Source organism: Mustela lutreola, chromosome 16, assembly GCF_030435805.1.
Source record: "Mustela lutreola isolate mMusLut2 chromosome 16, mMusLut2.pri, whole genome shotgun sequence".
In the NCBI taxonomy this organism is placed as follows: Eukaryota; Metazoa; Chordata; class Mammalia; order Carnivora; family Mustelidae; genus Mustela; species Mustela lutreola.
Window position 1 is genome coordinate 26827551 of NC_081305.1, and position 27653 is coordinate 26855203.

The 27653-nt window shown below is 55.5% G+C and overlaps 1 protein-coding gene across 2 annotated transcripts in view; it reads right to left on the bottom strand.

Annotated features, from left to right (window-relative positions):
- Positions 1 to 5362: 5362 nt before the first annotated feature.
- The window catches only part of CPNE2 (copine 2), a 45115-nt gene continuing 22824 nt past the window's right edge, over positions 5363 to 27653 (bottom strand). The window contains exons 6-16 of one of the 2 annotated variants that reach the window (XM_059153366.1): positions 27089 to 27172; positions 26729 to 26818; positions 25687 to 25785; positions 25102 to 25188; positions 23642 to 23701; positions 22365 to 22498; positions 20022 to 20076; positions 15101 to 15152; positions 13361 to 13494; positions 7187 to 7420; positions 5363 to 5924 (exon numbers count right to left, since the gene is read on the bottom strand). In XM_059153366.1, coding sequence (XP_059009349.1) covers positions 5817 to 5924; positions 7187 to 7420; positions 13361 to 13494; positions 15101 to 15152; positions 20022 to 20076; positions 22365 to 22498; positions 23642 to 23701; positions 25102 to 25188; positions 25687 to 25785; positions 26729 to 26818; positions 27089 to 27172 — 1137 coding nt within the window. In that variant the 3' untranslated portion in view covers positions 5363 to 5816. Of the gene's footprint in view, positions 5925 to 7186; positions 7424 to 13360; positions 13495 to 15100; positions 15153 to 20021; positions 20077 to 22364; positions 22499 to 23641; positions 23702 to 25101; positions 25189 to 25686; positions 25786 to 26728; positions 26819 to 27088; positions 27173 to 27653 lie in introns of both variants that reach the window. The other variant, XM_059153365.1, reaches the window with a different exon arrangement.

Genomic DNA, 27653 nt, shown 5'->3' on the forward strand with positions numbered 1-27653 from the left:
AGGCCCCTCTCTGTTTGGAACATTTATAGTTGAGGCTCCTAACTGTGGAAGCTCTTTGTGGCCTAAAGGTGCTGCCCTGTCCTTTCCTCCCCTCTGCCCCGCCTTCCTGCACAGAGCGGTTTCACGACTGTGCACAGCCAAGACCTATTCACCTGTCTCCTTAAGGGAGGCAGAGGCTCTCCCTCCGGGATGGAGAGAGATGAAATTAGAGGGAGGCATGATCTTGAAAAGCAAAACCAAAAACATCTATAAGCTCCCCTGCTCCGGGAGAATGAGTCTGTACAGTTCTCTCTTCCCCTGGGTTCCTACGTCAATTGTTTCTACTTTTTTGGGTGTGAGACGGAGAGAGACACACACAGAATGTGTTGACACTGTGGTGCTGGCAGGCAGAGCAGCTACTCATTTTTAATGTGGGCAGAGAGGCCCCTGGATCTCCTCCAACCCACTGCCTCTCCCCTTCCAATGCAGTGACACTCTGGTGCCCGTTAGCAGATGGTGACTTCCCTTCACCCACAAGTGATGCCTTGTGAATCCTTCTTCCTTTTCAGGACCGTGCTAATTGTTCCTGACTGTCAGCACAGGCGCCTCGGCTCCATCCTAACAAACAAGACATTTAGGTAAAACTGTGTAGGCACCTTCTGCTTCTCTGCTCCATTGTTCCTGCGATTGAGCTGTCATCATTACAGCATGTACCCAGAGCAACCTCACGCCGTTTCAGGAGGCCGACCGAGGAGTCAGAGTCACCATCTCTTTGTGGTTTGACTTTTTTTTTTTTTTTAAGATTTTATTTGAGAGAGAGAGCATGAGCGGGGTGTGGGGAGGGAGAGGGAGAAGCAGGCTCCCCACTGAGCCAGGAGCCCGATGAGGGGCTCGATCCCATCATGACCTGAGCCTAAGGCAGATGTTTAACCAACTGAGCCACCCGGGCACCCCTGTGATTTGATTTTTAAGAAGCCATAACTGTACCTTGTGGCCTCTCTTGTTAGGAGAAGGGGACAAAAGGTGATAGGGATTAAAACTTGAAAGCTAATCCACTTGTCTGAGAACAAGATCTTGCTTTTCCTGTATGGGATCGTGGGTCCCAACTCCCTCCCCGTCTACTAACATAGCTAGATTGTGTTCAGAAGGTTGAGGCTCCGCAGAGGGAGATTTCTGCTCTCTGGTATCACGGGAGGCTGTCAGTGGTGATCGTCTCATCGTGTTCACTGTCCCTGTTGGTGTAGACTCCTGGGAGACCCATGTCCCATAGAACCATGACTGGCAGAGCAAGACTAGGTCTCCCTGGGAGGAAGCAGCCTTGAAAAGCAGCCAGTGTAGACGGTGTGGTTCAAACCCAAAGGATAGAAAAAAAAGGGACTGCTTTAATCCATAAAGTACAGCCCTCAGGCCTGAATAAATAAATAATTGGGGTTTTATAATTAGGAAAGAAAGGCTAAAGACAACCCGTATGGTGGGGTTTCTGTAAACCTGCTTACATTGTCCCGAGTGGTAGTATTTTTTTTTTAAATTTGATTTGATAGAGCATAAGAAGTAGGCAGAGGGAGAGGGAGAAGCAGGTTTCCCACAGAGCAGAGAGCCTGGGACCCTGGGATCATGACCTGAGCCAAAGGCAGCTGCTTAACCGACTACCCAGGTGCCCCTGAGTGGTAATATTCTTACAACTCTTGAACCAGGCAAGGGAGAAAGCCTGTTTGCCAGTTCTCTCTATATTATTTAGCCTGTGTCACGCCATGTCCTATCGACTACTTCCGACTTTTGGCCCTATTACCCACGTGGGTGGGGAGAAAGCATGAAATTCAGAGCATCCATTTTTCCATCTATAAAAAGCAGGGGAGCTGAGGTGACTGGACCCAGAGAGGCGGCTGGTGATCCGTTTCCATTCCCTTCCCTCTTCTCGGGTACCAGTAGGAGAGAGAAGAGCTGGCTTCAGGTGCGTCTTAGACTGGAAGTTGGTCCCTTATCTAGGGGGTGACCTGGGCCAGCTCTTTGCATCCTCATTCCGTGGGTTCTTCCCTTCTGGCTACCTCCTTTCTACCCAGGACAAGCTGCTTTTGCCTCAGGAACCCACCCCCCCAATGCTTCTGCTTCTCCCTGAGAACGAAGCCTACTTCCCCCTTCCCTGGATTATACTGCAGTGGTTAGGAGCTTGGAGCCAGACATTTACTAGCTGGGTCAGTGGGGCAAGCATCTTAACCTCTCTGGGCTTCAGTTCCATCGTTGGTGGATAGAAATGATGATACAACTTTCTGGTGAGGGAGAAAGATAGCCTGGCTTAGGGACTGGGTGCGGGATCTGGCACAGTGCTCAGTAAATGGTAGCCATCCTCAGTAGCCCTGATAGTGCTGGCCTCCCCCGTTTCTGGGTAGGGTGGCCAGAACTTCCATAGTGGAGATTTATATGACAGGTCTTCCCCTCCTACTGGCACTCCTCAGTTACAGCTAGAACACCAACATGATGAAGGGTCAGATCTGGTCGTCGGAGCTCCAACCACCAGCTTCTGCTGTACGCTTCCCTCTCAGCTAAATGTTAATTGCTTAGGCACACCCGGTTCCTTGGCTCGGGTATCCTACTCGTGGGTATATGGCTCAGCTGTTGTCTTAAGCCCCTTCCAGAAAAACAACAAGGAGAGCTCAGTGGCAGTGCACCATCATTTGGACTTGAGTGTTGTCTTGATTTTCTGGCGTGCCCAGCCTACTTACGTGAAACAGTATGGAATGTAAGTTCTGCTTGGTGGGAGGCTAGAATCTTGGCAACATCCTTGTAGTCACAGGGTGAACACAAGCCAGTTGCACATTCATGCCTTAGTGATGCTGGCAAGGGCTGACGTTTTGCTCCCTTACCTGCTGGAGCTATGGGTGAGGAGAATGGGAGTGTTACAGCAGTGACAGGCAGAATGTGGCCCAGCCTCAGAGCTTTGTGGAGGAGAAGGGCAGCAAGACGCAGAGACAGCTCTGAGCTGTTGGCAGGGCTTCATACTGGCTGTTTCGGTAATAGGCACATCATTATGCCGTATGTGGATTTGTTTCATTCATTCATTTGATACTGAGGCCTGCTGTGTATGCCAGGCACAGTTTGGTTTTGGTTTTTGCTTTTTAAGGATTTAAGTTATTTTGGGGGGAGAGGTAGAGGGACAGAGGGAGAAGCAGGCTCCCTGCTAACCAGAGAGCCCGACTCCGTGCTCAATCCCAGGACCCTGAGATCATGGCCTAAGCCAAAGACAGCCGCTTAACTGAGCCATTCCGTGCCCAGGTTTGGGACATTTGTGTACTGTAGTGTCTTTCATCCTAAAAAAAAAAAAAAGTCCTGTGAAACAGCCTTCTCTATATTTTATAGGGAAAATCGGAATTCATAGTGGTTCAGTGACTTGCATGAAGTTGCACAGTTGAGAGGACCAGAATTTTGAGCCTTTAACTCTTTCAGTATGGCCTTCTCTGGTTTCAGTGGAAATTTTAAAACAAATGCTAGTGTCCAGGCCTTAGCAGCAGTGATGCAAGGGTGAAGGGATCTTTTCCATTTCCAAGTTCACTTTTCAGCTTGCTGTCCATGTACCAGAAACCAAGCATCAACATCACCAAGTCTGTTTGTTTTCATTGAGGTATGATTGACATTAGTTTCAGGTGTACAGTTCAGTATTTGTATGTATTGCCGAACGATCTATCCACTTTTCTTGTGATGAGGGCTTTTAAGATCTATGCTCTTAGTGGTTTTCTGATATATAATACAGTGTTGTTATTAACTGTAGTTACCATACTGTACGTTGCATCCCTGGGACTTATTTTGGTTTGTTGTTTTAAGTGGTGATTTGGCCTGGTCAGGAGTCAGGTACATTGCTTTCCCCTGTGAACTTGAGCCAACTGGGAGAGGACTTGCTTATTTGATCCACTCAACCTGGGCAGAGAAGGGGGAAGAGATGTTGGGGTCTGCTCCTGTGAAACCTGGAGGTGAGGGCCATGGCCACCACACCCGAGGTAGGGGGTCCATAAGAGTTTGAGTGTTGGGGATGGATACCAGCATAAGGCAGGGACTCAACCCATGGCCCAGTTGATGTCTGTCTGTCCAGTTTTACCAGTCTGGTAAATTCCTCCCACAGGGAGGTATAGAAGAGAGATCTGCATGAGAAGTGGTTCCCCCAATATGCCTGTCCCCTGGGGGCTAAGGAGGAGAAAGCTGCTTCCCTTTAGAGACCTCTGGTAAATCATAGCTTGACAGATTAGGGGGTATGGTTTAGGGGTAAAGCATTTGACTGCAGAATTTGACAGATTATTCCAGGTTTGGATGGGTACAAACTTCTCTGGATGTGACATCCAGCTCACCCCAGCTGCTGAGCAGTGGGCAGAGAAGCAGACTTGGGCTGTTGTTTTGATTGACACACAGTCTTATAGCTGGCCCAAGCAGGGGTTAGGCCCAGACCGAAGAAGCCAGATGCCCTCACCCTGCAATTCTATCCCGTGTTGCCAGCTATCTCCCTGGGCTGTTGTACTCTAATTTCCCAAAGGTCCTTGGGGAAATGGGGCTCTGTGCACTCCTGCAGCCCTCTCAGAAATGAAGGTGTCCCTAAAGGATAGTTCAGCTGACTTGTGGCAGCAGAACCAGCAGGGCATTGGAAGCTGAGGATGAAGGTCTCCCTCACTCGCTCTCACCAGGTAGACACGGGTTCCTGAGGCTACCAGGCATGAGGCTAGAGGTGGCATGCTGGTGGGCGCCCAGGTCTAGCAGGCCCCAGTGACAATGACTGACGTGGGAGAGTGGATCAAGATAACAGACCTCCTGGATTCAGTGCAGAGAAAGGACAAATTCATTAGCAAGTCGAGCAGACTCCCTTGCAGAGTCAGAGGAAGATGCTGTGGAGTAAGTATAGGCTCTGGGATCGGGCAGATCCGGATATAAGTTCTGGCTCCGCCTCTGTGGGATTGGATGAGCTGCTCTCCTCAGTTCATCTCTGCAATGGTCACAGGCATAGGCTATCGGCTACTGGAAGAGTTCATCAAGATTATGCCTGCAGAGGTCTTAATGTGGAGCTGGAAACAGCACTTAGTAGAACCGTTGTTATTGGATGCACAGAAGCCTGGGGCACAGGGGCTAGTGGCTAGGCCTGAGGCCCCTGGGACCACTGTAGGCTCTGCAGGGGCTCCGGTTGCTAGCGGGGGCCCAGGGCATTTTGTCTGTGCACAGTTACCTATGGAGCCTGTGCTCTGTGCCAAGTCCCATGCCGGTTTATCAGAGTGAATACTGGGCGTGTGGACCGTGTGCCCCCGTGAAGAAACGATGGCCCCACCTTGCTGGGGGAAAGAGCTTTTTAGGTTTCCTTCCCCAGATCAGTGAGCCCATCAGGTCCCAGCTGAGGAAGGCACTGACACAGGGACATTGGAAACTCCTTTATTACCCTGAGTATAACAAATAGAACACAGTCACAGTATAAAAAAACAAAGCAGGAAGTAGGTGCAGGCAATGACACAAAGTACGCACTGGGACACACACTCCTTCAGGGTCTGTAGCTAGTTACTTGGAAAAAGCCAGTTAGGATTGTAAAAATTTTCTCTTTAATAACAATAATTCCACTAAAATTATACAAAGTACATTCAATACTTAAGGGTAGGGAGGAAGCCAGTTTGGCCCGGAAGCATCATCTGTCGGCTCCAACAAAGGAAGCCCAGCTGGGCTGGGGGAAGGAGGGGGAGTGGAAGTCCGGTTGTAAAAAATGAAAACGTGGATCGGTTAAAAACAAGGCCACCCACAAGGAAGCAGGGTGAGCGTGCACGTTCCTGGGGAGGGCGGGAGGCCCAGCCGGCATGCTGCTGCTGGGCCCGGGCTGGCGCTCAGGCAGGCTCCGAGTGCGTGGGGGGCAGGTTTTTATGCTTGAAATACTGCACGACTTGTTGGGGCAGTTCCGCCAGCACAGCTTTGGCCAAGGTCTCTTTCGCTGCCTGCGGGGCCGAGGGTGAGGTGGAGAGGGGAAAAAGGAAAGGTCAGTGGAAGACTGTGGGGAGAGACACTGTGCCCAGTCTGCTCCTAGAGAAGACGGATGGCCCTGGAGGACAGAATCAGGGCCAGGGCTCTAGAACTTGCAACCCTTGTCCCAGTCCAGGGCCTGAAACCCCACTGCTAGCAGTACTTTTCCTTTATGTGAAGTCTCTTTCTTTCCTTGAGCACCTGAGAGGCCTAGGGATCGCATCTTAGGATGAATGTGTCTGTGGGAGGCTTTTCAGGGAAAGAGTCAGTGGAGGCGAGCCACCCAGCCTACTCACCTAACAGACACTTCCTGAGCACCTTCTTGGCCCACATAAATGGGCTGGGAGTGTCTGGCTCACTGCTGAATGCTCAGCCCCAGGCCAGCCCTGGGGAGGTGCTTACTCAGTGTCCTGTGCATGAATGGAGGCCCGTGGCCCAGCATCTGTCCTCAGGAAGCTAAGGCTCCAGAGGATGGAGTTGGACCACCTCAGGTAAAACCCAGAGGACACTGGGCAGACCTGTGAGCACTACTGGGTATATAACAAAGTGATAAGTTCTTGCTAGGATTGGCTGGTGGGATCTGTGCCACACAAGCCCAAGAGGCTCTATGGCTGAGGGAACCAAGGTCTGAGAGGTCAGTGACTTGTCCAAGGCTATGCAGTAAGCTTCTAGTTAATTAAGAGGCCCCCAGGTGACAGGGGTCTGAAACTGCTCCCTCTGGGATCCTGGTGGATCCAGCTGCTAGGCAGTGACGCGGTGGGCAGACCCTGGGTTACCTGCAGATAGGCCCAGAGCCAACTCCAGGAACAAGGTGGTACCACCAGTCCCCTCCATGGAGCAGGCCATCCCATCTGTGAAGGAGGCTGGGTGAGCTGCGCCTACCACGAAAGTCTCTCTGACTCCTGGCCTTTGCTCTCAGCCGCCCCCAACCTCCATCTGCCTGGAATGTTTTGCCCTACCTGGATAACTCCAAGTTCTGGTTCGGGGCCTTGGTCGGAGGGCAGGGCCTCCATGAAACCCTGCCCTAGAGCCCCAGTGTGGGTTGGGCACTGTTCCCTGGGTTCCATGAGCTTGCTGAAGCCAGTGCTCACGTGCTCGGAGGACCTCATGGGGGCAGGCCCTGTGCAGCACACGGTCAATGGAGCGGAAACCAGAGGAGCCCAAGACTTTCATCCTTACTAACTCTGGTTGCTGGTGTCCCCTAAACGCCTCCTCCGCAGCCCAGGCCCACACTCACGTTGCGGAACTCTCGGAAGGGCACGAACTGCACGATGTCACGGGCCGCCTCCTCCCCGGTGTGCGAGCGCAGTGTGCGGCTGTCCCCGTCCAGGAACTCCATGGCGGCGAAGTCAGCGTTGCCCACGCCCACGATGATGATGGACATGGGCAGCTTGGAAGCCTGCACCACGGCGTGGCGTGTCTCCTCCATGTCACTGATGACGCCGTCCGTGATGATGAGGAGGATGAAGTACTGCTGCAGGGAGGAGGCAGCCGGGTGCTCTGAGGCCCCTGGTTCCCCCTCCCTTGCCTCCCCCAAATCCTCTGACCCCTGGGAGAAAGGCAGTGCTTCTTCCCCAGCTGTAGCCAAATCCCAGCCCCCGCTGTCAGCACACCACCCCGGCAGGCCTCTCCACGGCTGAACCCTGACCCGGTCCCCGCACAGACCACTCTCTTCCTCATGCCCTGGCTGAGATCTTAGACTCTGCAGCTTGGAGTCAGAGCCCCAAACTCCAGGCCCGGCCCTCTGGTTACTCTGCCGTGGGACCCTGGGCAACTGACCAATGTCACCATGCCTCGGCTTCGTCATCTGCACGGGGACAGCTGCTGTACCTCTCAGAGAAGACATGCCTGGCCCACAGCAGCCCTCCATGACCGAGAACCGTGTTCCTGACAGTCAGGCCCATGGCCAGGGAGGGCAGCATGTTATAGCTGCCTCGTCTCTGACCAGCCTCGCCTTCTCCGCTCCACCCACACACAAGATACCCCGTCTGTGTGGCTGGCCCGCCCTTCTGGCTAGTGGCCCCGGCTGCTAGTAAGTGGACTAGGGCATCACAGAGCAGACACAGCCTCAAGGCACAAAATAACTTCCACTGCGGTCCCTCGCTTGCACAGCCTGTCCTCAGCAGGCAGTCTCAGTTCGGGTCCTGTGTGCTTCCTTTATCAGCAGCGGTGAGAAGCAGAGCCTCAGGGGACGAGCTTCTGGCTAGACTTCAACAACCAGGTACAGGGCGTCGTGTTGGTTTTTACTGTTATACTACATATGGCGAGTGGTAACTTCTCACTCACGGTGGACTGTACTGTTTCCTTAAAAAATTACTTAAAATACTGAATAATTAGCATGGGCATGCATGGCCACAGCATGAACTGTGACCAGGACAGCCTGGGCACATGAGGTTTGAGAAGGATCCCTGAATGATCTAGGCAGAGGCCCCAGGATACTACGGCTGAAACCCTACTGTGAACTCAGCACTGTGCTTAGCACCCTCTGACCCCTTTTTGAGGAACCTGGTTTTGCCCATCTGTAAAATAAACAGAACAGCCCTACATGGCCCTACTACTCTTTGAGGCTTTTACCTTCTAGTCTGATCTTCTGGCTCTTAGGAGAAGAGAGAAGGGCCCAGACTAGTTCAGGTCACGGAGGGCAGAACCAAGCCAGACCCCAAATCAATGCCTGGCCACCTCCTTACCCAGAAAAGCCATCTGCTCCCTGGAAAACATACAGAGGCTACAAGTGCCCCCTGGGATGCCCTGCTGTCCTGCCTGTCCCCCACGCACAGCCCTGGAAGGAGTGAGCAAGCCACTCAGAGGTGTAGACCTGCCATTTAAACCCTCTATGCCCAGCGGGCGTAGCAGTGCAGCACCTGCACTGTGCCTTTAAGAGACAGAGCCCTTGGCGCTGGGGATACCTGTTGCTATGGAGATGGCAGCCTGCATCCCTGCAGTGGAGGGCAGCAGCTGTCAGCACCCCCATCCCTGTGGTTGGGGGGGCCTTCTAAGCCCATCTACACCCTTGTCCCCCCCCCAGCCCACCATCGTTCTAGCACCCCTTCCCTAAGTGGCCCTCGAGTAACCCCACTTCCATCCTGCCAGAAATAGTCCAGGGCAAGATTTCTGGGGCACCTAAGCTGTCTGGAGGGAAGACGAGGAGGGAGAATGCCTGGCCTTCATCAGCAGGTTCACCACTCGGGGTGGGGCTGGCCTCCCACCCTCCTCCCCACCCAGCCCTCAGCTTTCTCCTCTCACTCAGTCACATGTCTGTACTCTGAGATGGGAGCCTCAGGCCTTGGATCCTTCTTCCCAAGGAGGTGGGCACAAACAGTGTCTGGGTTCCCACAGGACCATGACCACCACCTGACTGGGTAAGAACGTCCCTGTTAATGCGCGGCAGTGCACAGACCCTCCCTGAACATCCTTACGCTGTGAATCTGTTCCAGAGCTGAGGAAAGGCGCTAATCGGCGGTTCAGTGACATGCTGGAAACTGGTACAGTTCTGATCCAAACTCAAGCCTGCCGACTCCAAAGCTGGGGCTCTTTCCACAGTGTCCCCGTCATCCCAACCCCCATTTTGGTGGCCTGACCTCGCCAGTAATGGGCCCCAGCTGGGAGGAGCTTTCTGCATCCTCTCACCCCACATCCCACTGAGATGGGCTCACTGTCTAGGATAGTGGCCCAGGGAAGAGCCCGAGCCATGGCACCAAACATTAACCCTCACTCCCGCGCGCCAGCTAGCCGCAATACCCACAGCCACGTGCTTGATCTCAGTTTCTGCCCAGCTGGGCCAGCCTTGGCAAGGGACCTGCAGCTAACATGTCCCATGCTTCTCACGCACCCCCAGGCGGAGCCAAGGTTGTCTGGGAGCCTCTATGTTCCACTACAACGCCAGGGTCTACAGCCGCACCCCCAAACAGAAATGGGAGGGGGCCGTAGACAAGAAGAAGGAGGGGCAGAACTGGGCAGGAGTAGGCGGGAAAGGGCTCTGCTGTCCCTGCAGACAACCCTGGTATCCCTTACCGCACACCGCCCCCCCAAGCTTTCCCACCTCCGTGCCCTTCCTGTGCCCTTCCTCCTGCCTGGTATACCCTTCCAGCCACAGCTCCTAGACACAACTGAGCATCTACACCTTCTGTCCCAAGCAGGTCGAAGGCCCTCCCCAGCCCGGAGCTCCACTTCCCCTGCCAGCATTACCCCTGGGGGAGGTCTCCTCTGCACCCTCTTCCACATCTCTCAGGTCTGACACCCTGTCCCTGCGCCAGAAACACAGCCAGTCACTGTCAGGTTCAACCACAAAGCAAAGCACCCAACAGTTCAAGGATGGAGTAGCTTTTGCCTTTACCCAGAGGTTCTTCAGGCTCCTGGGACTATAAATAGCCATTTCCCCTAAAGCATTTAATACATGATCATATCTGTAAGAAACCAACCACAACAGTTCCAGGCAGAGTCTGGGGAAGCTGCTCCCTGGCTTATTTCTGGAAGTTGGCTGCCAAAGACCCTTAGGGTGGGGGGAATTCCCCAGGGTCCTAAGTCCCAGCTCGCCCTCCACTAGGACACCAGATACCTAGATAGCAAACCAGCAACGAGCTATGGATGGCAAGACCCAGGGCTTCTGGGCAGAGGGAAGGAAGAGAGTCCTCTAGCCCTTTCTGAACCTCTTCATACCCTCAATAGCCTCCCATGGCCCTCAAGAGAAAATCCAGGTTCCTCACTGCCTTCCAAGGCCCTGCGGTAGCTGGCGCTCCCTTACCCCCTCTCCCCGCTCCTCCAGTTAGGTCCAAAACACCATGCCTCCTGGGCTTTGCCTATGCTACTCCCTCTGCCTGGGGCACTCCACAGCACAAGCATGCATGCTTTTTATGTAGCTAATTCTTAAGTATCCTCCACGTCTCAACCTGGACATCTCCCTTCCAAGGTGCCTTCCTGAGCCTGCTGGGTTAGGTGCCACTGTGAGGCCAGGCCTCTGTCAGCCCAGGTGTGATGGCCGTGCCTCACAGCGGCTGCTTACCAGACAGACCCCGCCACGCACCATCCCCTCCGCCCCAGACTACAGGCTCTGGGAGGGCAGAGGCCGCGCATCACAGTCTCCCTTATGCCACCCAGAAACCTGTTCTGGAAAAATGGGCTGTGTGTGTGAACGGGAGAGTGAAGCCTCCCACCACATGCTCTCAGGTGTCTGTCTGTGGGCGTGCACGCGTGTGCATGTGTCTTGGGCCAGGGAAGGTGACGCCCCACCCAGTGTTGCCGCCTCACTGCTGCTGTATAAAAGTAGCACTTACTGCACAGATTATTTCCGTCTGCCTCGGGTCTAACCGTGCTTGGTGTTAGCCAGAGGTGTACCCAGAAGGTCCGGCCGCCCACAGTCCTCGAGTGCTTGCTGTGTGCCAGGCACCGTGCTGAGCGATTCATGTGCCAATCTGGTTGAATCCTCAGTGTTTCTAGCAGCAGCTTCTGTTCCAGCACCTCCACGGTGCAGGTGAGGAAACGGGCTCAGAGAGCTTCAGCAAGCTGCCGTGGGTCACACAGCCAGGCAGAGGAGGAGCTGGGGTCTGAACGGGTTCAATGGGGCCCAGGGGCTCGATGCTGAACTGCCAGGCAGTGCAGCCTCTGGTGTGTGGGGACATGCGGGCTAGAGATGGGCCAGAGGTGGAGAAATGTTCCTGTGACATCAGGGTGAGAGAGGCTCAGAGACTCTCCAGGCCCACTCCCACTGGGACATGGCCCACATCACACAAGGTAGGGGGCACTGCTTCTGGAGGCTGAGGGTGCCCAGAGAAGGCTGCCATCCCAGGTTGGAAGGAGTGGGTCATGACCCAAGAGGCTGGGGCACTGAAAGCACCGGACCCTTGCCTCAAGACCACCAGGGAGCTGCCTCAAAGGGGCTGGGTGCTGAGCAGATAAAGACTAGGCAGAGAAAGGGCAAGTTCCCCGCTCTGGGGAGGCCTTAGCAGTTGTTCTTCAGGAAAACCAGGAGCCCCTTCCTGGCCCTCCCCAGCATCCCAGCCCCCTGGCCACCTAGGATCCAGCCAGCCCAGGCCCCTTTCTCTCTGGAGCACACCTCCCGCACCTTCCTACCCCGGCTCCGCCTGGCGAGGACACCGGCTTCCTTCCTGCTCCCAGACCACGGTTCTTCCTTCTCAACAAGAAGGCAGGCCCTTTCTCCCTCCCCTCTCTCAGCTGGTGGAAAACAGCCTGGCTGACAGACCACAGGCATCCAAGCAGTGTGAGCCCAAGGGCTGCCTCTCCAACTACTTCCAGCCCTGCGCCCCCAGGAATCAAAAACCAGCCCCTCCCGGGCCTTCCCTGGTTGCTGTCCCACTCAGGTGGCCCCAGAGCCTCAGCACCCATGGGGGCTTTACTTCCCCCTTTCATAAAGGACATCGGCTGGGAGCAGGAAGGGGCTTGTCTCCAGGCGGCTGGCGCTACAGCAGCTCCTGGCACCGGAGGCTGAAGAGACAGGATCGCCTTCCTTTGCCTCCACCCTTGCCAGTGACCTCCTTCCCGCCGGCCCCGGCCTCTGCGGTCTGCTGGGCCTGTTCTTCCTCCCCGTCCAGAGCAGGGGCTGTGTGAGCCTGTTTCACCTGAACACCTCAGAGTAGGTCCTACCAGTCCCACCGTACGAACAACGGAACAGAGGCTTGGGGAGGTTATGTGCTTTGCCCAAGTCACACCAAGGAAGCAGTGGGGACAGGATCCAAATCTTGGCAGCCTAACCAGAGAGGTCCCTTCTGCCTCCCAAACAACCAGACTGTGTCCTGCTGTCCTGTCCTCACCAGTTCAGCCTGGGTGTCCCCTTCTCTCTCGTAACCTCCCCTTCACCTCCTCCATCTTGGCCACCACTCCCAGAAGCCAACCTCCAGCTCCCCAGGAACCAGGGAGGGGTCTCACTCCACTGGTGGGCCCAACAGGACCAAGTCCTTTTCCCTTTGGGAGAGGCCCTGGCTGAGTCCCCTCCTCCTGCCTACCGAGCCTTATGCAGCGCACCGTCCAGGGCGGGGTTGACCGATTCATCCATCCCCAGGCATGCTGAGTGCCAGCCACAGGCCAAGTGATGGCAAACACACAGGGCCAGACCATGGCCCACAGGGTCAGCTTTAGGGATGCTGGGACCTCTCTTGGTTCCCAGGTGTCCCGGGACTAACGAATACCCCCTGCCCTGGGGAGACACCTCCCACTGATCACAGCCCCCTGTCCTGCTAAGCACAAATGGAATCAGTGTGTCTTTTTCAAGTCTGTGCTCCAGAAAGCCAGGACCAATCACATTGAGCTTGGTTCAATCCCCTTATCATACCCACCTGCAGGCGACTCTCCAGCTCACCAGCCCCCCTGGCGGGGGTGGGGGTGGGTGGGCAGAGTAGGGCGGACCTCAGCCTGGGGCCAGCCCTTTCCTGCACATCCAAGGCTGCGGCTCCCTACTCACCGTGGCCGTCTGCTGCTGAGTGGCCTGGGCCGCAAACCGCGCCACGTGGTTGACGATGGGAGAGAAGTTGGTGGGACCATAGAAGCGGATGTGGGGCAGGCAAGCTGAATATGCCTGGGCGATGCCATCCACACCTGCCTCGGAGAGAAGACTGCATGAGCCTGGTCCCCCCTTCAACCCTTCACCCACCCTCATCCTATTTGCAGACCCTCCCTCTACTTCATGCTTGCCCCAAATGCCCCTACAGTGGCCAGCGTGGGTCCCATGAGACCACATGCTCCCAGAAGGCAGGGCCAAGATGCCATAAAGCAAAGAGCCATGAATATGGAGTCACACAGACCTGAGTTCGAATCCTGCCTTCGCCACTACTTAGCTGTGGGACCTGAGGCAAGCTGTTTAATCTTTTTGAGCCTGTTTCCTTGACTGGCAATGGGACTGATAATCTTCTCTCTTGGGCAGCTGGCCAGAGGGAGGCTCAGCAGGCTCTTCCCAGAGAAGGGACTTGGCAGCTAGCCATCTTGAGCTCCATTCTGGACATGCTATGGGTTTTGTCGGTTGTTCACGGTGGGTCAGCCGGGGGGGGGGGGGGGGTGGTGTGGACAGAGATGCTTACACAGCCCCTGCACATAGTAGGTGCTCTGTAAACGGCCACCATTATAAGAAGAATATCCCACAGCCTTGTGGTCCTGCCCCAAGGGCCTCTGGCTGGGGAAGAAGCTGATCGACCTGATTTTGGACAAAGTCTCTGGAGACCTGCCCCAAACCAGACGAAGCCCAGGAGTAATAGAGGCTACATTTCTGGCCAACAGACGCCAGGGCTTCTGAATCACAGCATCGTTCTCAAGTTGGTGACTTGATGCATTTCCATTCCAAGTAAAAACTGGGCCCAGCTTTGGGAATACCCAGGGAAGGCAGATGCTATATCCAAGCCAAATCATAGGCTGGTAGGGGTGCCCGGGTGGCTCAGTCGTTAAGCGTCTGCCTTCACCTCAGGTAATGATCCCAGGGTCCTGGGATCAAGCCCCGCATCGGGCTCCCCGCTCAGAAGCCTGCTTCTCCCTCTCCCACTCTCCCTACTGTGTTCCCTCTCTCACTGTTTCTGTCAAACAAATAAATAAAAATCTTAAAAAAAAAAAAAAAATCCTAGGCTGGAAGGTCTCATGATGGCAGCACCCTCTTCCATATCCACCTGGAGCCCCCTTCCTCCTCCAAGTTTCTTAACTGATTCTGGAGGCTCTGAAATCCTCTGAGACCGAGGGGGCAGGGTGAGCACAGACACCATGTTCACTGCCTGCCCCTTTCTGCCCCCACTCCCACACCGGCAACCCTCTGTCCTTGAGTGCCAAAGCACCTGGTGGAAGACAAAGGGAGCAGGGAGGGGCAGACCTGGGCTCTTCCAGCAAGGCCAGGTAGAGCGGTTGGAGGTATAGAATTTGTTGCCCTTACCTCCTCCAGTTCTACACAGGGCTTCCTGTCAACGCTTAAGTCTTACCTGACCAACCCAGTGAGGTGAACTAAGCAGGTATCACACTCTCTGGGGCAGGTAACCAGAGAGGTGCTGTGATCTCTCCAAGGTCACACAGCTAGGAAAGGGTCCAGGACCACCTGACTCCAACCTCCAGCTCTTCCCTATCTGTCATTATGAGCAAGCATGAGGGGAAGGGGATAGGAGAAAAAGACAAAACCTATACTCTGCCCCTCCCTCCTCCCAGGGCAGGTGCAGGTGGGTTTGGCACTCACCTGAGCAGAAGGGGTTGGTGGGGTTGAAGTTGATGGCAAACTCATGGGAGACCTGAAATGTAGAGAAAATGCTGGGCTGGCAGCCTTCTGGCCCTGGGTCTGGGACCCGGGCCCACCCACAGCCCGACCAAGGCTCCCTCTGAGGGCACCTGGCTTTTCACATCTCATCCCCACCCCAGGTCAAGGCTACTGATCCCCCCTCAACATTGGCTTTCACCTGCACAGCTGGGGCTGAGCCACACAGAAAGGACTACTTTCACCCCATAATGAGTGCACATCTCCCCAATCTCTTACAGGGGGTGGTCAGCACTGCCTATGCCTCCCCACCCCACTAAGAGTCCCAGAATGGGCCAGAGAAGCCTCTGGGGGCATCCAGGTGGGTGCACTTGGACAGCCTCTTGGTCGCATCTATCTCTGAAGTTCCTATCACTGAAGTTTCACTTCTTGGGCCCTACCAGCTTTCCCCAACTTCATGGACACCATGAGAGCTAGCAAAAGAGCAGGCATTATGCCAGCGAGCCCAACCAGGGATTAGCAGACAACCTGCTCAGCGGGACTGGGTATCAGGAGGCATCCTGGGGCAGGGGACACAGAGGGCTCGCTCAGCTCCCCTGGGTGCCCATCCTGTTTCTCTGCCTCCAGCCCCAGACCCCAGCCCTGTGGATCATCCTGCAAGAGCCCCGATCCCAAAACACAGAGGAACACCAATCAGACACTGTTCAGGGCCACAGTAAGACTATGGTGGTTGCAGAACCTGGGGCCTTGGGGGGCCACAGCTCAGCTGGAGGCCTCCCCACTCTCCCTCCCGCTGCAGTCTCAGGCCCACCCAGCCCCCCTCCCAACTGCACACCACACCCCACGTTCAGAGCTCTGCAGGCATCCCCTCGCTCCTGGCCATGACTCAGTGGGGAAAGGTCTCTTACTACCCCATTTCCTGATGACGCAGGACGCAGAATGGTCTAGAATGTTCCCAGGGTCTCACATTTACTGAAAGACAACGTTGGGACCAGAACCGAGGTCAGGCTGCCTCCTGAGCCCATATTCCAGGAACCCACTAACCTCACAAAGCGTTCCTCTCCGTAGGAGGGCAGACAGTGACGCCATCTTGCTTGTGCCTGCGCAATGCCCTCCCTCGGGGGCTGCGTGTTCTGGGCCCCGTGAGGTTAATGTGTGCCCACGGGGGAGGGCGGAGGGCTTGTTCTGATCTCAAGTAGTGCACAGAAGGTTCTACTTGAGCTAAGCAGTAGAGATGGCGGCCACACAGGCGGCCCCACTTTAGATCACCAACCCCGGGCCTCACCACCATGCCCCTTGCTCTCTACAAGCTGTGGCTGGAGGTCCCGCCTGGCTGGGGGAGGGCTGCAGGCCGCCTGGAGAGCCGGCCCCCCAGTAAGCTACCCTGAATTAAACTGTGTCAACAGTATGGAGCGGCTTCCATCGTTTCTTGGTCTGAAAGTGCCTTCTCAGACTGGAGGATATTTACTGACCCTCCTCTGTCTTCTCACACTCTCCCATGGGTTTTAAATTAGGAAGATGAAGAGGTCTAAGGGAATATCTACCAGGTGGGGGCTTTAGTCTGGGCGCAAACCCTCCCAGACGTTACCGTGTGCATGCTGGAAGGCCCCACCAAGCCCAGTGTGCCCATTTCACAAGTAAACAGGCCCAGAGAGGGAAAGCCAAGTGCCAAGGCCACACAGCAGATAAAGGCCTAAGACCTGAGCCCCCCATGCCTGGAGAGGGAGTTGGGAATCCTGGTCTTTGTGGAACCCTCCTGGGCCAAGAGGGGTGGAACTCAGCACGGGGAGTTCACCCCAGCAGGACCCTAGGGGTGGTGGGTGGCCTGAGGAGAAGACCCTTCACTGTTTGGGGGAAGAGCCTTCTGTTCTTTGCTCCCTCAGCCCTAAGAGCTGGCATGGAGCCAGTCCCCTGATGTCCCTCTTGGGTCTTCCCCTTGCTCTGGGGCCCCCTTCACCCTGTCCCCTGTCTCTGGGCTCCAGCTGTGGGGGCTAGAGGTCCTCATTGCCATGGCAACCTGATGAGCCTCTATAGAGACTAAGAGGGGGGCTCGTATGGAGGGGTTGAGAGAGGAAAATGGTTGCCAAGGAAACCAGCCTTCCTGGGCCAATGACTTCCCACAAAATCAGATTTTCTGAGATTTTAGAGACCAAGGGGGGAAAGCCCCCTCCTGATAAGGATGGAGTAATATTCTGCTTTCTGGGCCACTCAACCTCTTCATTCCTCACTCCTCCCCCTTCCCCTTTCTTTGCAGAGAGGCCTGGTGGTCCAAGTGGATGGGGCTGTGAAGGTCACACATCCAGCCCAGAGGCCCCTCAGGTCACCTCCTCCAGCAGCTCCACTTCACAGGTAGAAAAACTGAGGCTCAGAAGGGGTCAGGGAATGCCCAGGTGACACCAGTGAGCCACAGCAGAGCCAGGCTCCGATCTGGGAGACAGGTGCATGCCCCTACAGCAGTCCAGCCCCCCACCCCCCATGTTTACTTCCCTGGTTTGCCTGGGAAAGGTCAGTTAACAGGACAAGTTTCCTGGAGGCCCTAAGCCAGATTAGGGGCCCCTGGGGACCTGCTGGCCACAGGTCTTTGTTCTGGGACTCCCGGCTGCCTTCTGACAATCAGTGCTTCTGTTCACCCAGCCTGGGCCCTGGTCAGTGGGTTACTTAAAACGCTGCTCCCTGTGGCCCCGTCGGGGGGCAGGGCATGAGAAAGGGAGCTGGAGGGATCCCAGAGGGACAGTCCTCTCCGAGTCTCAGTTATCCCAGCCTTACAGCAGGGAGGGACACAGCCTGGGCTCTTCCCCATCCCAGCCCTTTCCTCCCACCTGACCCCTCTCTTCATTTGACCAACTATGGCTCATTCTGAACATCCAGGCTTCATGTCATCTCCTCAGGAAAGGCTTTCTGAGTCCCTCAGCTGCAGACCAGGACAGAAGTCCTTTTTGGGTACCCCCGGCCCAGCCCCAGGGAGGAACAAAAGTCCCAAGGGCAAGCGGCTGATTCGCAAGTTCCTTCCAGCTTCCTATCCCCAGAGGACCAACACCTCTGTCTCCTCAGGCTGCTAGGCCCCAGATTCACTGTCAACAAACAAGGACACACCCAGTATGTGCCAAGAGCTGGGACACAGACAGCAGGAAACCAGGGGCTCTCCCAGACGGTTAAGCTCTGGAGAGAGATGACAAATAAGCAGACCCACACGTACAGAAGTGACCATCAAGTTCTGTGAGGACAGGGACAAGAGAAGGGGCTGCCCATGAGCTCCCTCGGGGAAGGCCTCCCAGAGGGAATGCCCCCTTGGCCTCTAGTGAAAAGGAGCAAAAGGCCAGCGGAAGGCCATGTGCAAAGGCCCTGAGGTGGGAATGAACGGGGAAAAAAGGCTCAAGTGGCGGGAGCCAGGCAAGTTAGAACAGGAGGGAGGTGAAGTGCTGGCAGGGGAGGTGGGATGCAGCATCTGTCCTCACGCAGCCTGGCTGTGGCAACCCTCCTGGCACCACTGGGCACTCCAGCCTGGCCAAGCCCTGAGCCTCCCCAGAGTTGCCCTGTGACATTTTCAAGGAGGCTTTTGAGTGAGAAAACATCTCATTCAACCAGAGTTCTTTCAAAGCTGGCTGGTGTCTTAGCAACGGGCTCCTGCGGGGCCTTGCTGGGCCTGGCCCCACCAGCCTGCCCCGCCCCCAATGCCATCACTATCTGCCCAGAGGCCCGGCTTTGGTCCTGTAGGATCCTGTCCCCCATCATACAATGGCCAGTAGGCCACACAGCCACTCCCTGAAATCCGAGGTGAAGACTGTCCTCCCGCAGGGAGGATGGGAGGGAAAGGCTCACTCTGGAAAACAGCATGGGGCACAGCAGGGCAGACAAGAGGGGGCACCAGCTGAGACACTCAGGCATAGGAGCCCGGTGTGCCCATCCCCAGGCTTCTCACTGGAGAGGCAGCAGATTCTGAGAATAAACTTAAGGGTCCATTTGCCCAGCTGGAATTAAACATGGCCTTAGGCAAGTCCCCTGAGCCTCTGTTTTTCCGCCTGTAGAATGGACAGGACTCCTGTTCATCTCTCCATCCCGCCCATCCTCACCCCAGCCAGTCCCCACTCAGCAGCGGGTCTGCAAAATGCCAGCCGGCTGAGAACACCCCACACAGACCCCGCAGGGGCCGCCCACTGCTATTTAGCATGCATTTGAGGCCCTGCACAGCTAGCTTCCCACCCCGCTAGTCATGGCTCTCTCCATCCTCCACGGAGAGTCCATCACGCCCACCTTTGCTGTTCCTCCACCTCGCCCTGCCCCTCTTCCTCCCAGGCTCTGCACGGGTTCCCTCTGCTCTGAACACCCTCCCTGCTTCATCACCACCTCTAGTCATTCTGCAAACTCCTCCTTCCCTTCCCCTAGACCCTGCCTCCTCCAGGAAGCCTTCCCGGCTACCCCCAGGCCAGGTTGGGGCCCTCCTCTGGGCTCCTCCCAGGCCCATGCTGCCCCATCTCAGCACTGATGACCCTGCCTGTCTTTGGAGCTGCCACACAGAATATAGGATGCCCCATTATGTGTGAATTCCAGATAAGCAATGAGTGACTTTTTAATATCCCAGGCAATACTTAGGACATACTTATACTTAAGAAGTTGATCTGAAATTCAAACTTCACTGGGTGTCCTAGACTTTTGTTTGCCAGATCCGGCATCCTACTTGTTTTTCCCACCTGACCTGAATACCAGGGGACAGAGGCCATAACTGTTCTGCTCATTCTTCCAGCCCCAGTGCCTGCATGAAGTTCAGGCTGGGTTGTGAGTGTAGGTTGGCGGTAAATCCAGAGAAGGCAGGAAGACTGGGTCCCCAGCCCCTTCCAAAGCAGATCCAAGAGAGGCCATACATACAAATCCCACCTTGACCAAAAGGAAACAGTCCAGCTCCACTCACCTTCCAGTCTGGGGGTAACTGGGCTCCAAAGCCCAGAGCCGGAAACATCTTATCACTAATCAGAGAGAGGAGAAGAAAACCACTATGAGACAGCAGGACAGAGGCCTTACCTGCCCACACTCACCCCTCCCAGCCCCCACCCAGGGCTGGGCCCCCTCCTCCAGGCACACCTCCAAGGACAGAAGGAAAAAGCTCACCACTTCTAGAAAGAGCTCTGCTGGCATGATCTACCAAGATCACACCCACCTGCAAGTACCAGATGGGGCTTGGCCCAACCTACACCTGCGGCAGACATGACTAATCAATCACAGCACTTCTAACGAGTGGACCTGGGTGCGGCTTCTAGATCCTTCTCACACTGGGACCTCCGGCATCCACCACACCACAGTCATTATGGAAATGTACTGCCTGTCTCTGAACCTCCCTTTTGTGGCTGGGGAAAATTCTGAGAACCCTGGCTTAGCTTCAAGGCCCTTCATGATCCAGCCCTAGGACCTACTCTCACGTGCTTCCCCTTCCCCTCCCTTACTCCCCACTGCCCCAGTCCTGGCCACAGACCACTAGCTGAGCCCCATACACACAGGGCACTCTCACGCTCTAATTTCAATCATGTTGTGCCCCCTCTTGAGCTACTTGTCTGCGACAAACTCCTACTCATCCTTTAAGGCCCAATTCCAATGGCACTTTCTCTCCGTGAGTTTCCCTGAGACCTGAGAATTCCTCTCTCTCTCTCTAGTGCTCCTACAGCTCCTACCTTACAGGTAAGCTAGTCTCTCAAAACTCCAGTGACTTTTCTCATCTTCTTCCTTGAGTGGGAACTCCTGAGGGCGGGGATCATGTCTCACCTGTTCATTCACTCAAGGTGGATACTGAGCAATCCCCTGGCTGTTGTTTGAGAACAAACTGCCAGGGGCTAAGACAGACGCAGGGTGATCAGTGAGGAGCTACGGAAGTGATCCGGACAAGAGGGGATGGTGGTCTGAACAGGCTGGTAGTGGTGGTGGTGGGAGAAGGGGTTAGATTGGAGTGTTTTGAAAGGATTTGTGGAAAGAACAATGGGGGAGATGAGGGAAGGAAAAAGCGAAGGGTTTTGGGTGAGTGATGGTGGCTCTCACTGAGATGGGGAAGAGCATCAGAGGGGTAGGGCTGGGGCAGGTGCCCAGCGCTCACTTAGGCCTTCCTTCCCAAGTCTGAATGCCCACGAGAAGGCTCGGTGAAGGGACTGAGAGGGCAGGTGGATACAAGGGACTCCAAAGTGGCAACAGCAAACTCTTCCACCCAACTATGTAGATGGGGACTTTCACCTCCCTTGCCCTATGTGCTATACCTCTCTTTTTTTTTTTTTTTTTTTAAGATTTTATTTATTTATTTGACAGAGAGATTACAAGTAGGCAGAGAGGCAGGCAGAGAGAGAGAGGAGGAAGCAGGCTCCCTGCTGAGCAGAGAGCCCGATGCGGGACTCGATCCCAGGACCCTGAGATCATGACCTGAGCCGAAGGCAGCGGCTTAACCCACTGAGCCACCCAGGCGCCCCAGTGCTATACCTCTCTTAATGTGGCCGGGGAACACAGTAACCACCACGCCCCACACAACTGCCTTAGGCCCTGGGAGTCAGACGCTGGTCCTCAGGCTTCCTCTCTCAAGGAGGCCAAGTGCATGCAGGATTCCTGAGCCTATTGTTTCTGCCAAATCTCTGGTACTTGTACCTTCCTCATAGTGTCCTATGTTTCAGTCTCCTGATCCTTCCACCCTCCAGCAAGCACCAGCTGTGGCAATGATGCCATCCCCTTCAAGTGACTTTTGATTCTCCAAGGCCAAACCCCCTACACAGCTTTCCTTCACTGACTTTCCACTGTCCCCTCTACCCCGACCCCGCACATTAACCCAAAGATCTCCAGGAAGCATGGTCATGGTAAGTGGAGGGCCCACACCTGCTGGCTGCTCCTTCCAAGTTCCCAGCAGGAGTGAAAATATTAGGACATTTGGTGCCAGGCTCAGGAATCAGAATGCCTGGGTACTGGTCTTCCTAATCTGTTTGACTGGATAAATTCTCTAGGCCTGCATCCCAGGCCTACATTTCCCCAGCTCTCAAAGGAAAAGTTGCAACAATAGCAACACGTTTCATTCTCTATCTTGATTCCTTTTTTTTACTGGCTCCTTGGTGTACCATGTGCAGAAGGATTCCAGTGTGGATCTGGCTCCACAGGGAAGGGATCAACAATCGACTAGCAATGTCTGCCACAGGGGTAGGAAGGATCTTTGGGTCCCTTCCAGCTCTGACAAGCTGAGCTTCCCAGCTGGATGGAGCTGGAGCTGACCTTCGGAGTCCCTCCTCAAGCTTACCTGTCATAGTCCTGAATGATCTGCCCAACAGCCCAGATGGCCGACAGATACTCGTTGGTGCCCATGGGGTTGATATAGTGCAAAGAGGAAGGGTCAAGGGGGTTCCCGTTGGAGGCTGTGAAGTCTATCCCAACCTGCAGAGTAGGGGGAAAAGGCCAGAGTGTGGCCAGACACGCCAGCTTCCTATATCATCCCCAGGGAATAGAGGTTGACGGGACATGGGAAGCCACTCATCTCCCTGTGCCAACCCACCCTTCCATAAGGTGGTCTGAAACCTGGCAACTGCGTCACTCCTTTAGCTCTAATGCTGTCTGTGGCTCCCTACTGCCCAAGCATGAAGTCTATTACCCTGATGTGATACAAAGTCAACTCACAATCCCAAATTCCTTTGCTCCCCTCACTGTCACTGCTCCATTTCCTGGCCTTTATTTGTGAGGTTCCCTCTACCTAAAGAGCCAGGCCATCTTTTCTCCCTCTCTCATTCTCCTCTATCATTCAGGCCCAGTTCAGCTGGTGCTGTCCCACTGAAGCCTTCCTAGGTACCTTACTCCCACCCCAAGCCACCTCCACTTGCCCCTCAGACCCCCAAGGGGCCCTGGGCCCTGGGGCTGCCTGGCAGGCCAGTGCCCATCTCCCAGATTGGGTGCTCACTAAGGCAACACACATGCCCCAAGAGCCAGGTCCAGGGCAAGGCAGACCTTACCAGAGAAGGGGTTCCCCTGGGTCTGAGGCTGAGATCTGCTCTCTCAGCCCCCAGGGAACTCCAGCACAGCCCCTGGAAGGCCAGCACAGATGGACGGGGGTGGGGGCGGATTCTAGGGAGAGGGATGGCCACCTTGGAAGGTGGTCACGTGGGGTGGGTCAGGCACAGAGAGGTGCTTGGTATCCACTTGGTGAACCTTTGAAAATATATGCAGAAGGAACAGGAGGGCCCAGCCTCTCGGTGTGAGGGGGCAGTGGTTGCCCCACAGAGGTCAACAAGGCCAATCCCCTGACTCCACAGAGTCATGCAGAGGACCTCCAGTCCCACGGGATCGAGAGAGGGTGGCGGACAGCGGTGAGGCAAGGCGGGGAGGTAGGCAGCCATGCCCTGACCTGCAGTGAAGCCTGACTCAGGCTCAGCCATTTTGCCCTCTCCTCTGGGCCACACACTCCCATTGCCCTGGGGAAGTCCTTCCTGAAGTTCACCCCAGTCCCTCCTGCTGTGGCCCAAGCCCTCAGGGAGGACCCTCACTGGGCTGGGGGTGGGGGTCAGGGGGTGGCAGGCAGAGCCTTACAGTGAACATGAGCTGGCAGCCTCCTAGGATGTAGTCCAGAAAGGAGTAGTCCCGGTTGATCTGGAAGGAATCAGGGGAGTCAGTGGGTCCCTGGCCTGTATCCGAGGGCTAGCCCTCCACCTGGCCATAGTTCCCAAGAATGACCTTGGGGGAGCTGATTGCTTTGGGGCCTTAAACCTTGGTAGAGTCAAGGAGTCCAAGAGAAGACCTGGGCTGATTACAACCAAATGCAGATCTCTCTATAACAAAGTCCTCAGATCAACCGTGCGGGTGGGTCTCTCTCTCTCTCTCTCTCTCTCTCTCTCACACACACACACACGCTCATTCCAGGCAGGGTCCCAGGGCTTAGTGTCCATGGTACCTACCAATTACATGGCAGAGAAAGTCTCAATTTGTTGCTGTTCAGTCCTGAGAGCCCTCTTTAGCCCTGAAGGGCCTCCACCCTGAGTAGGGAAAGACCAGGCCTCCACGCGGAGGCCTTCTACTATCAAGTGGTAAGATGCTAACACACTCTGCTTGTGTTGATGGTCTTTGCTCCTTTTGGGAGGGATACTGGCCTCCCATCTGGGTGGAGTTATAAGGGGGTTCCTTCCAAAATAAATGTATTTAAGGGGAAAAAAAAAAAAGAAACCAAGAATGGGATGGGGGGAGAAGGGCAGATCACAAAAAGTAGTAAAGCAGGCAGGTGACAAAAATCATGAAAGGGAACAGGAGTAACAGAAGCTTCAGGAACGAGGAGTCCACACCACGATGCTGCCAGCTGCTAGCTTAGTTTTCCCAGGGCACTCTGGCGTTGTGACCTCACTGAGCAAGCGGTTACGGAAGCCCCTGGCAGACCGCACATAGTCGCCAGACCAGGACACGGAGGCCCTGAGGGTTCGGGGGCCGGCAGCCGTCACGGGGAGGGTGTGGGGACTCGCTGCCCCAGTCTGGGCTACCTGCCCGATCCCAGCAGATGCTGGCTACCCGGCATCCAGGGATGGCCATGACCACCGCTGCTGTGAACTTCGCTCCCTTCCCAGGCCTTAGAGGCCCCAGCTGTAGCACAGGAATCACAGCGACCTGAGCCCTCGGTGGCTGGGCCCCTGCCAGATGTCCCTCTGCCCCTGGGGAGCCGGACATGCAACGGGCAAGCTGCCAGCATGGGAAGCAGTTACCTTCCAACCAGGAGAGGCCCTGGAAGGTCATCTCATGCCCTCCTGAACCTCACAAGAGACTAACCCTTCACCTTTGCTTTTTACCTTGTTAACATCCCCATTCTACAGATAAGGAGGAGACTGAGGCCCCAAGAGGTGAAGTTCAGAAGATCCCAGGGTTAGGACGTGGCAGAACCAGGATTTGAATCCAGGCCTTGCTGGCTCCACACCCAATGCTCTGTCTATACCTTCTGTGGCAACAGCTCCCTGTATGATCCCCACCCCAAGCCAGGCCCCGGCTTTGGGCCCACCCCGCTGGCTCACCTTGCAGGAACGCAGGATAATGATGCCTGAGTTTTTATAGTTCTTCTTCTTCCTTTGCTTCTTGGGGTTGATGCACTCAAACTCCAGCTGGAAAACATAAGAGAAAGAGAAGCTCAGCTTGGGGCTTCTATGGGCGACGGACCCTCTCCTGGGCCCCAGGATCCCCTCCACAGTGCTGACCAGGGGGCATGCTGCCTCCTCCAGGAAGCCTTCCTAGATGTCCACACTCAAGAAAGGTTCTGGTGACCTCAGGCTCACACGGAGCTGTGCTTACCCGAGGTAGGAGGCCCTCCATCTGCCCCCCTACCCCAGATGTTGACTCATCCACATCACGTCCGTTCATACACCCAGAACCATTACCCAGGGTCCAGCTTCTTGCGGTGAGTTAAATGGACATCTATTTCCCACTCTCCCCTCTGCCCCATTTGACAGATGGGGAAACTGAGGCTCAGAAACTGGATGTCTTACTTAAGGTCATACAGCCAGAGAGGTGGGATCTGAGCCCCAGTCTGCCCAATTCTAAGCCTGTGTCCCTCACCCATCCCCTGCTGAGGTTTCAGGGTCACACACAGGGGCCCATCTCACCGGGACGCCATCACGAGCCGCACACATCTGTGACACTGAGGTCTGGAACTCGCCGATGAAGTCATGGCCCCCGTCGTTGTCATAGTCGTAGCACATGACCTGGGGTGGGTCCAGTGAGGTCACCCCAGAGCAGCCCCTCAGAACTGCCTGGGCAAACCCCGTATCTTCCTTTTGCTGGTCCCTCCCCCTGTTCTCCACCATCTGCCTTGTTGGCCTGGAATGATGCCGTTAGCTCCTGAACTGCCTCCTGCAGGAAGCCTTCCGTGATTGCTGGGAAAAGGAGCACCCCAGCAATGGAGGTTGTACACTCTGGAGCAGGAAGCTTGACTTCGCACATACCTGTCACTCAGCTCCTCATCTGTCTGGAGCTGTGGCCCACCTGCCTTGGTGGGCCATGGCCTGGGGCCCTTCCTAGGGGCATTCAGACTGCTATTTTCCTTGAGATGGGCACAAAAAAATCCTAGCTTTCCATCCTCTCTAATCTAGCTGCCACTCCCAGGAAGAAAGCAGGAATTATCACACCCATTCCACTGATGGATAAACTGAGGCCTCGAGAGGGAAGCACTGGCCCAAAGTCTCACAGTAGCAACAGAAGACCTAGAACTAGGATTCAGGTTTCCTAGTACCCTGTTCAGGGATCCCTGCCCCCACCCTGATTCCCTCTCCCTTATCTGCTCTCAGCCACAGTGCCTGGGGACCGAGGTTCCAGAGAGACCAGTAATCACTGTCCTCATCAGAGTGACAACCCTTGGTTGCCTGCACACTCGCCGTCTCAGCGGGCAGCACTGCAGCCCTCTGGGGAGAACTGGGTAGTCATTCTGCTCCTGTTTCAGAGAAGGGCGCACAGAGACAGGGTCCTTGCCCCGATGGCTCAGAGGGTCAGACACGTGTGAGACGAGAGCCCAGGTCCCCTGCCTCTCCCCGCTACCTAGGTTGGGTTCTCTCCACCTTAAGAAGAAAGAGTTTTGCCAAGGCATCTCTAGAAAGCCTAGGAGAGCCTGGGAGACTGGGGCTGGCGGGGTGGGGTGCAGGGCTCCCTCACCTGGATGGGCTTGTCCATGTCCCCATCACACAGGGACACCAACGGCACAGTGAATGGCTTCCACACAGGGTCCAGCGTGTACTTGATCACCTACAGCACGGGGAGGGCCAAGCGTGAGCGCAGGCCCAGGGCAGCAGAGCTCTGGGCTTGGGCCAGTCCCATGGGGGTGGCAAGGTAGAGAGGCCCATAGCCACGTTCCTGGGCATGGCAGTGAGCAGGGAGGGAGCAAGTCCTTGAGGCACCTTCACGGCTTTCCCTGTTCCCTGTGTGGTAGTGACCTCACAGCCCTGTTCTGAGACCTGGGGCGGTCTCAGACCACAGGGCCTCTGGCTTAGACCCCCCAGAGTCCCGTGCACACACCTCAGTCCTGTGAACCAGCATCCATTTGCCGTCGTCTCCCGGTTTATAAAACTCAAGAAAAGGATCTGACTTTCCGAAGAGGTCCTGCAGGAAGCAGGAGGATGCGGGTGAGGGAGGCACAGCTCTACTGGAGTCAGACAGGGCGAGGGGTGGGGGACGCTGCCTCCCCCAACCCCCTGTCAGGGGTGGGAGCCCTGGGCAGCGCCAGCCCCCTGGGGCCAACCGGCTCAGGCAGGAGAACCCATCCCATCCTGGGGTTACCAAAGCCTGTGCTCAGAGACCCCGAGACCTGGAGCCTACAGACATTACAACTTAGATGGGGCAGGACTTCAAAAGGGTGGTGGTTCCCAGTGCCCAGGGACGCCCAGGCAGGATGTGATTTTAATTTACTCTAGCGAGAATCTGAAAAACTGAAATTATCCCAGCATGGCACAAAAAGGACAGGAGGTCCTTTATTGATTTATTTTTTAAAAGATTTTATTTATTTATTTATTTATTTGAGAAAGAGAGAAAGCGTGAGAGGGGGAAGGGTCAGAGGGAAAAGCAGATTTCCTGCTGAGCAGGG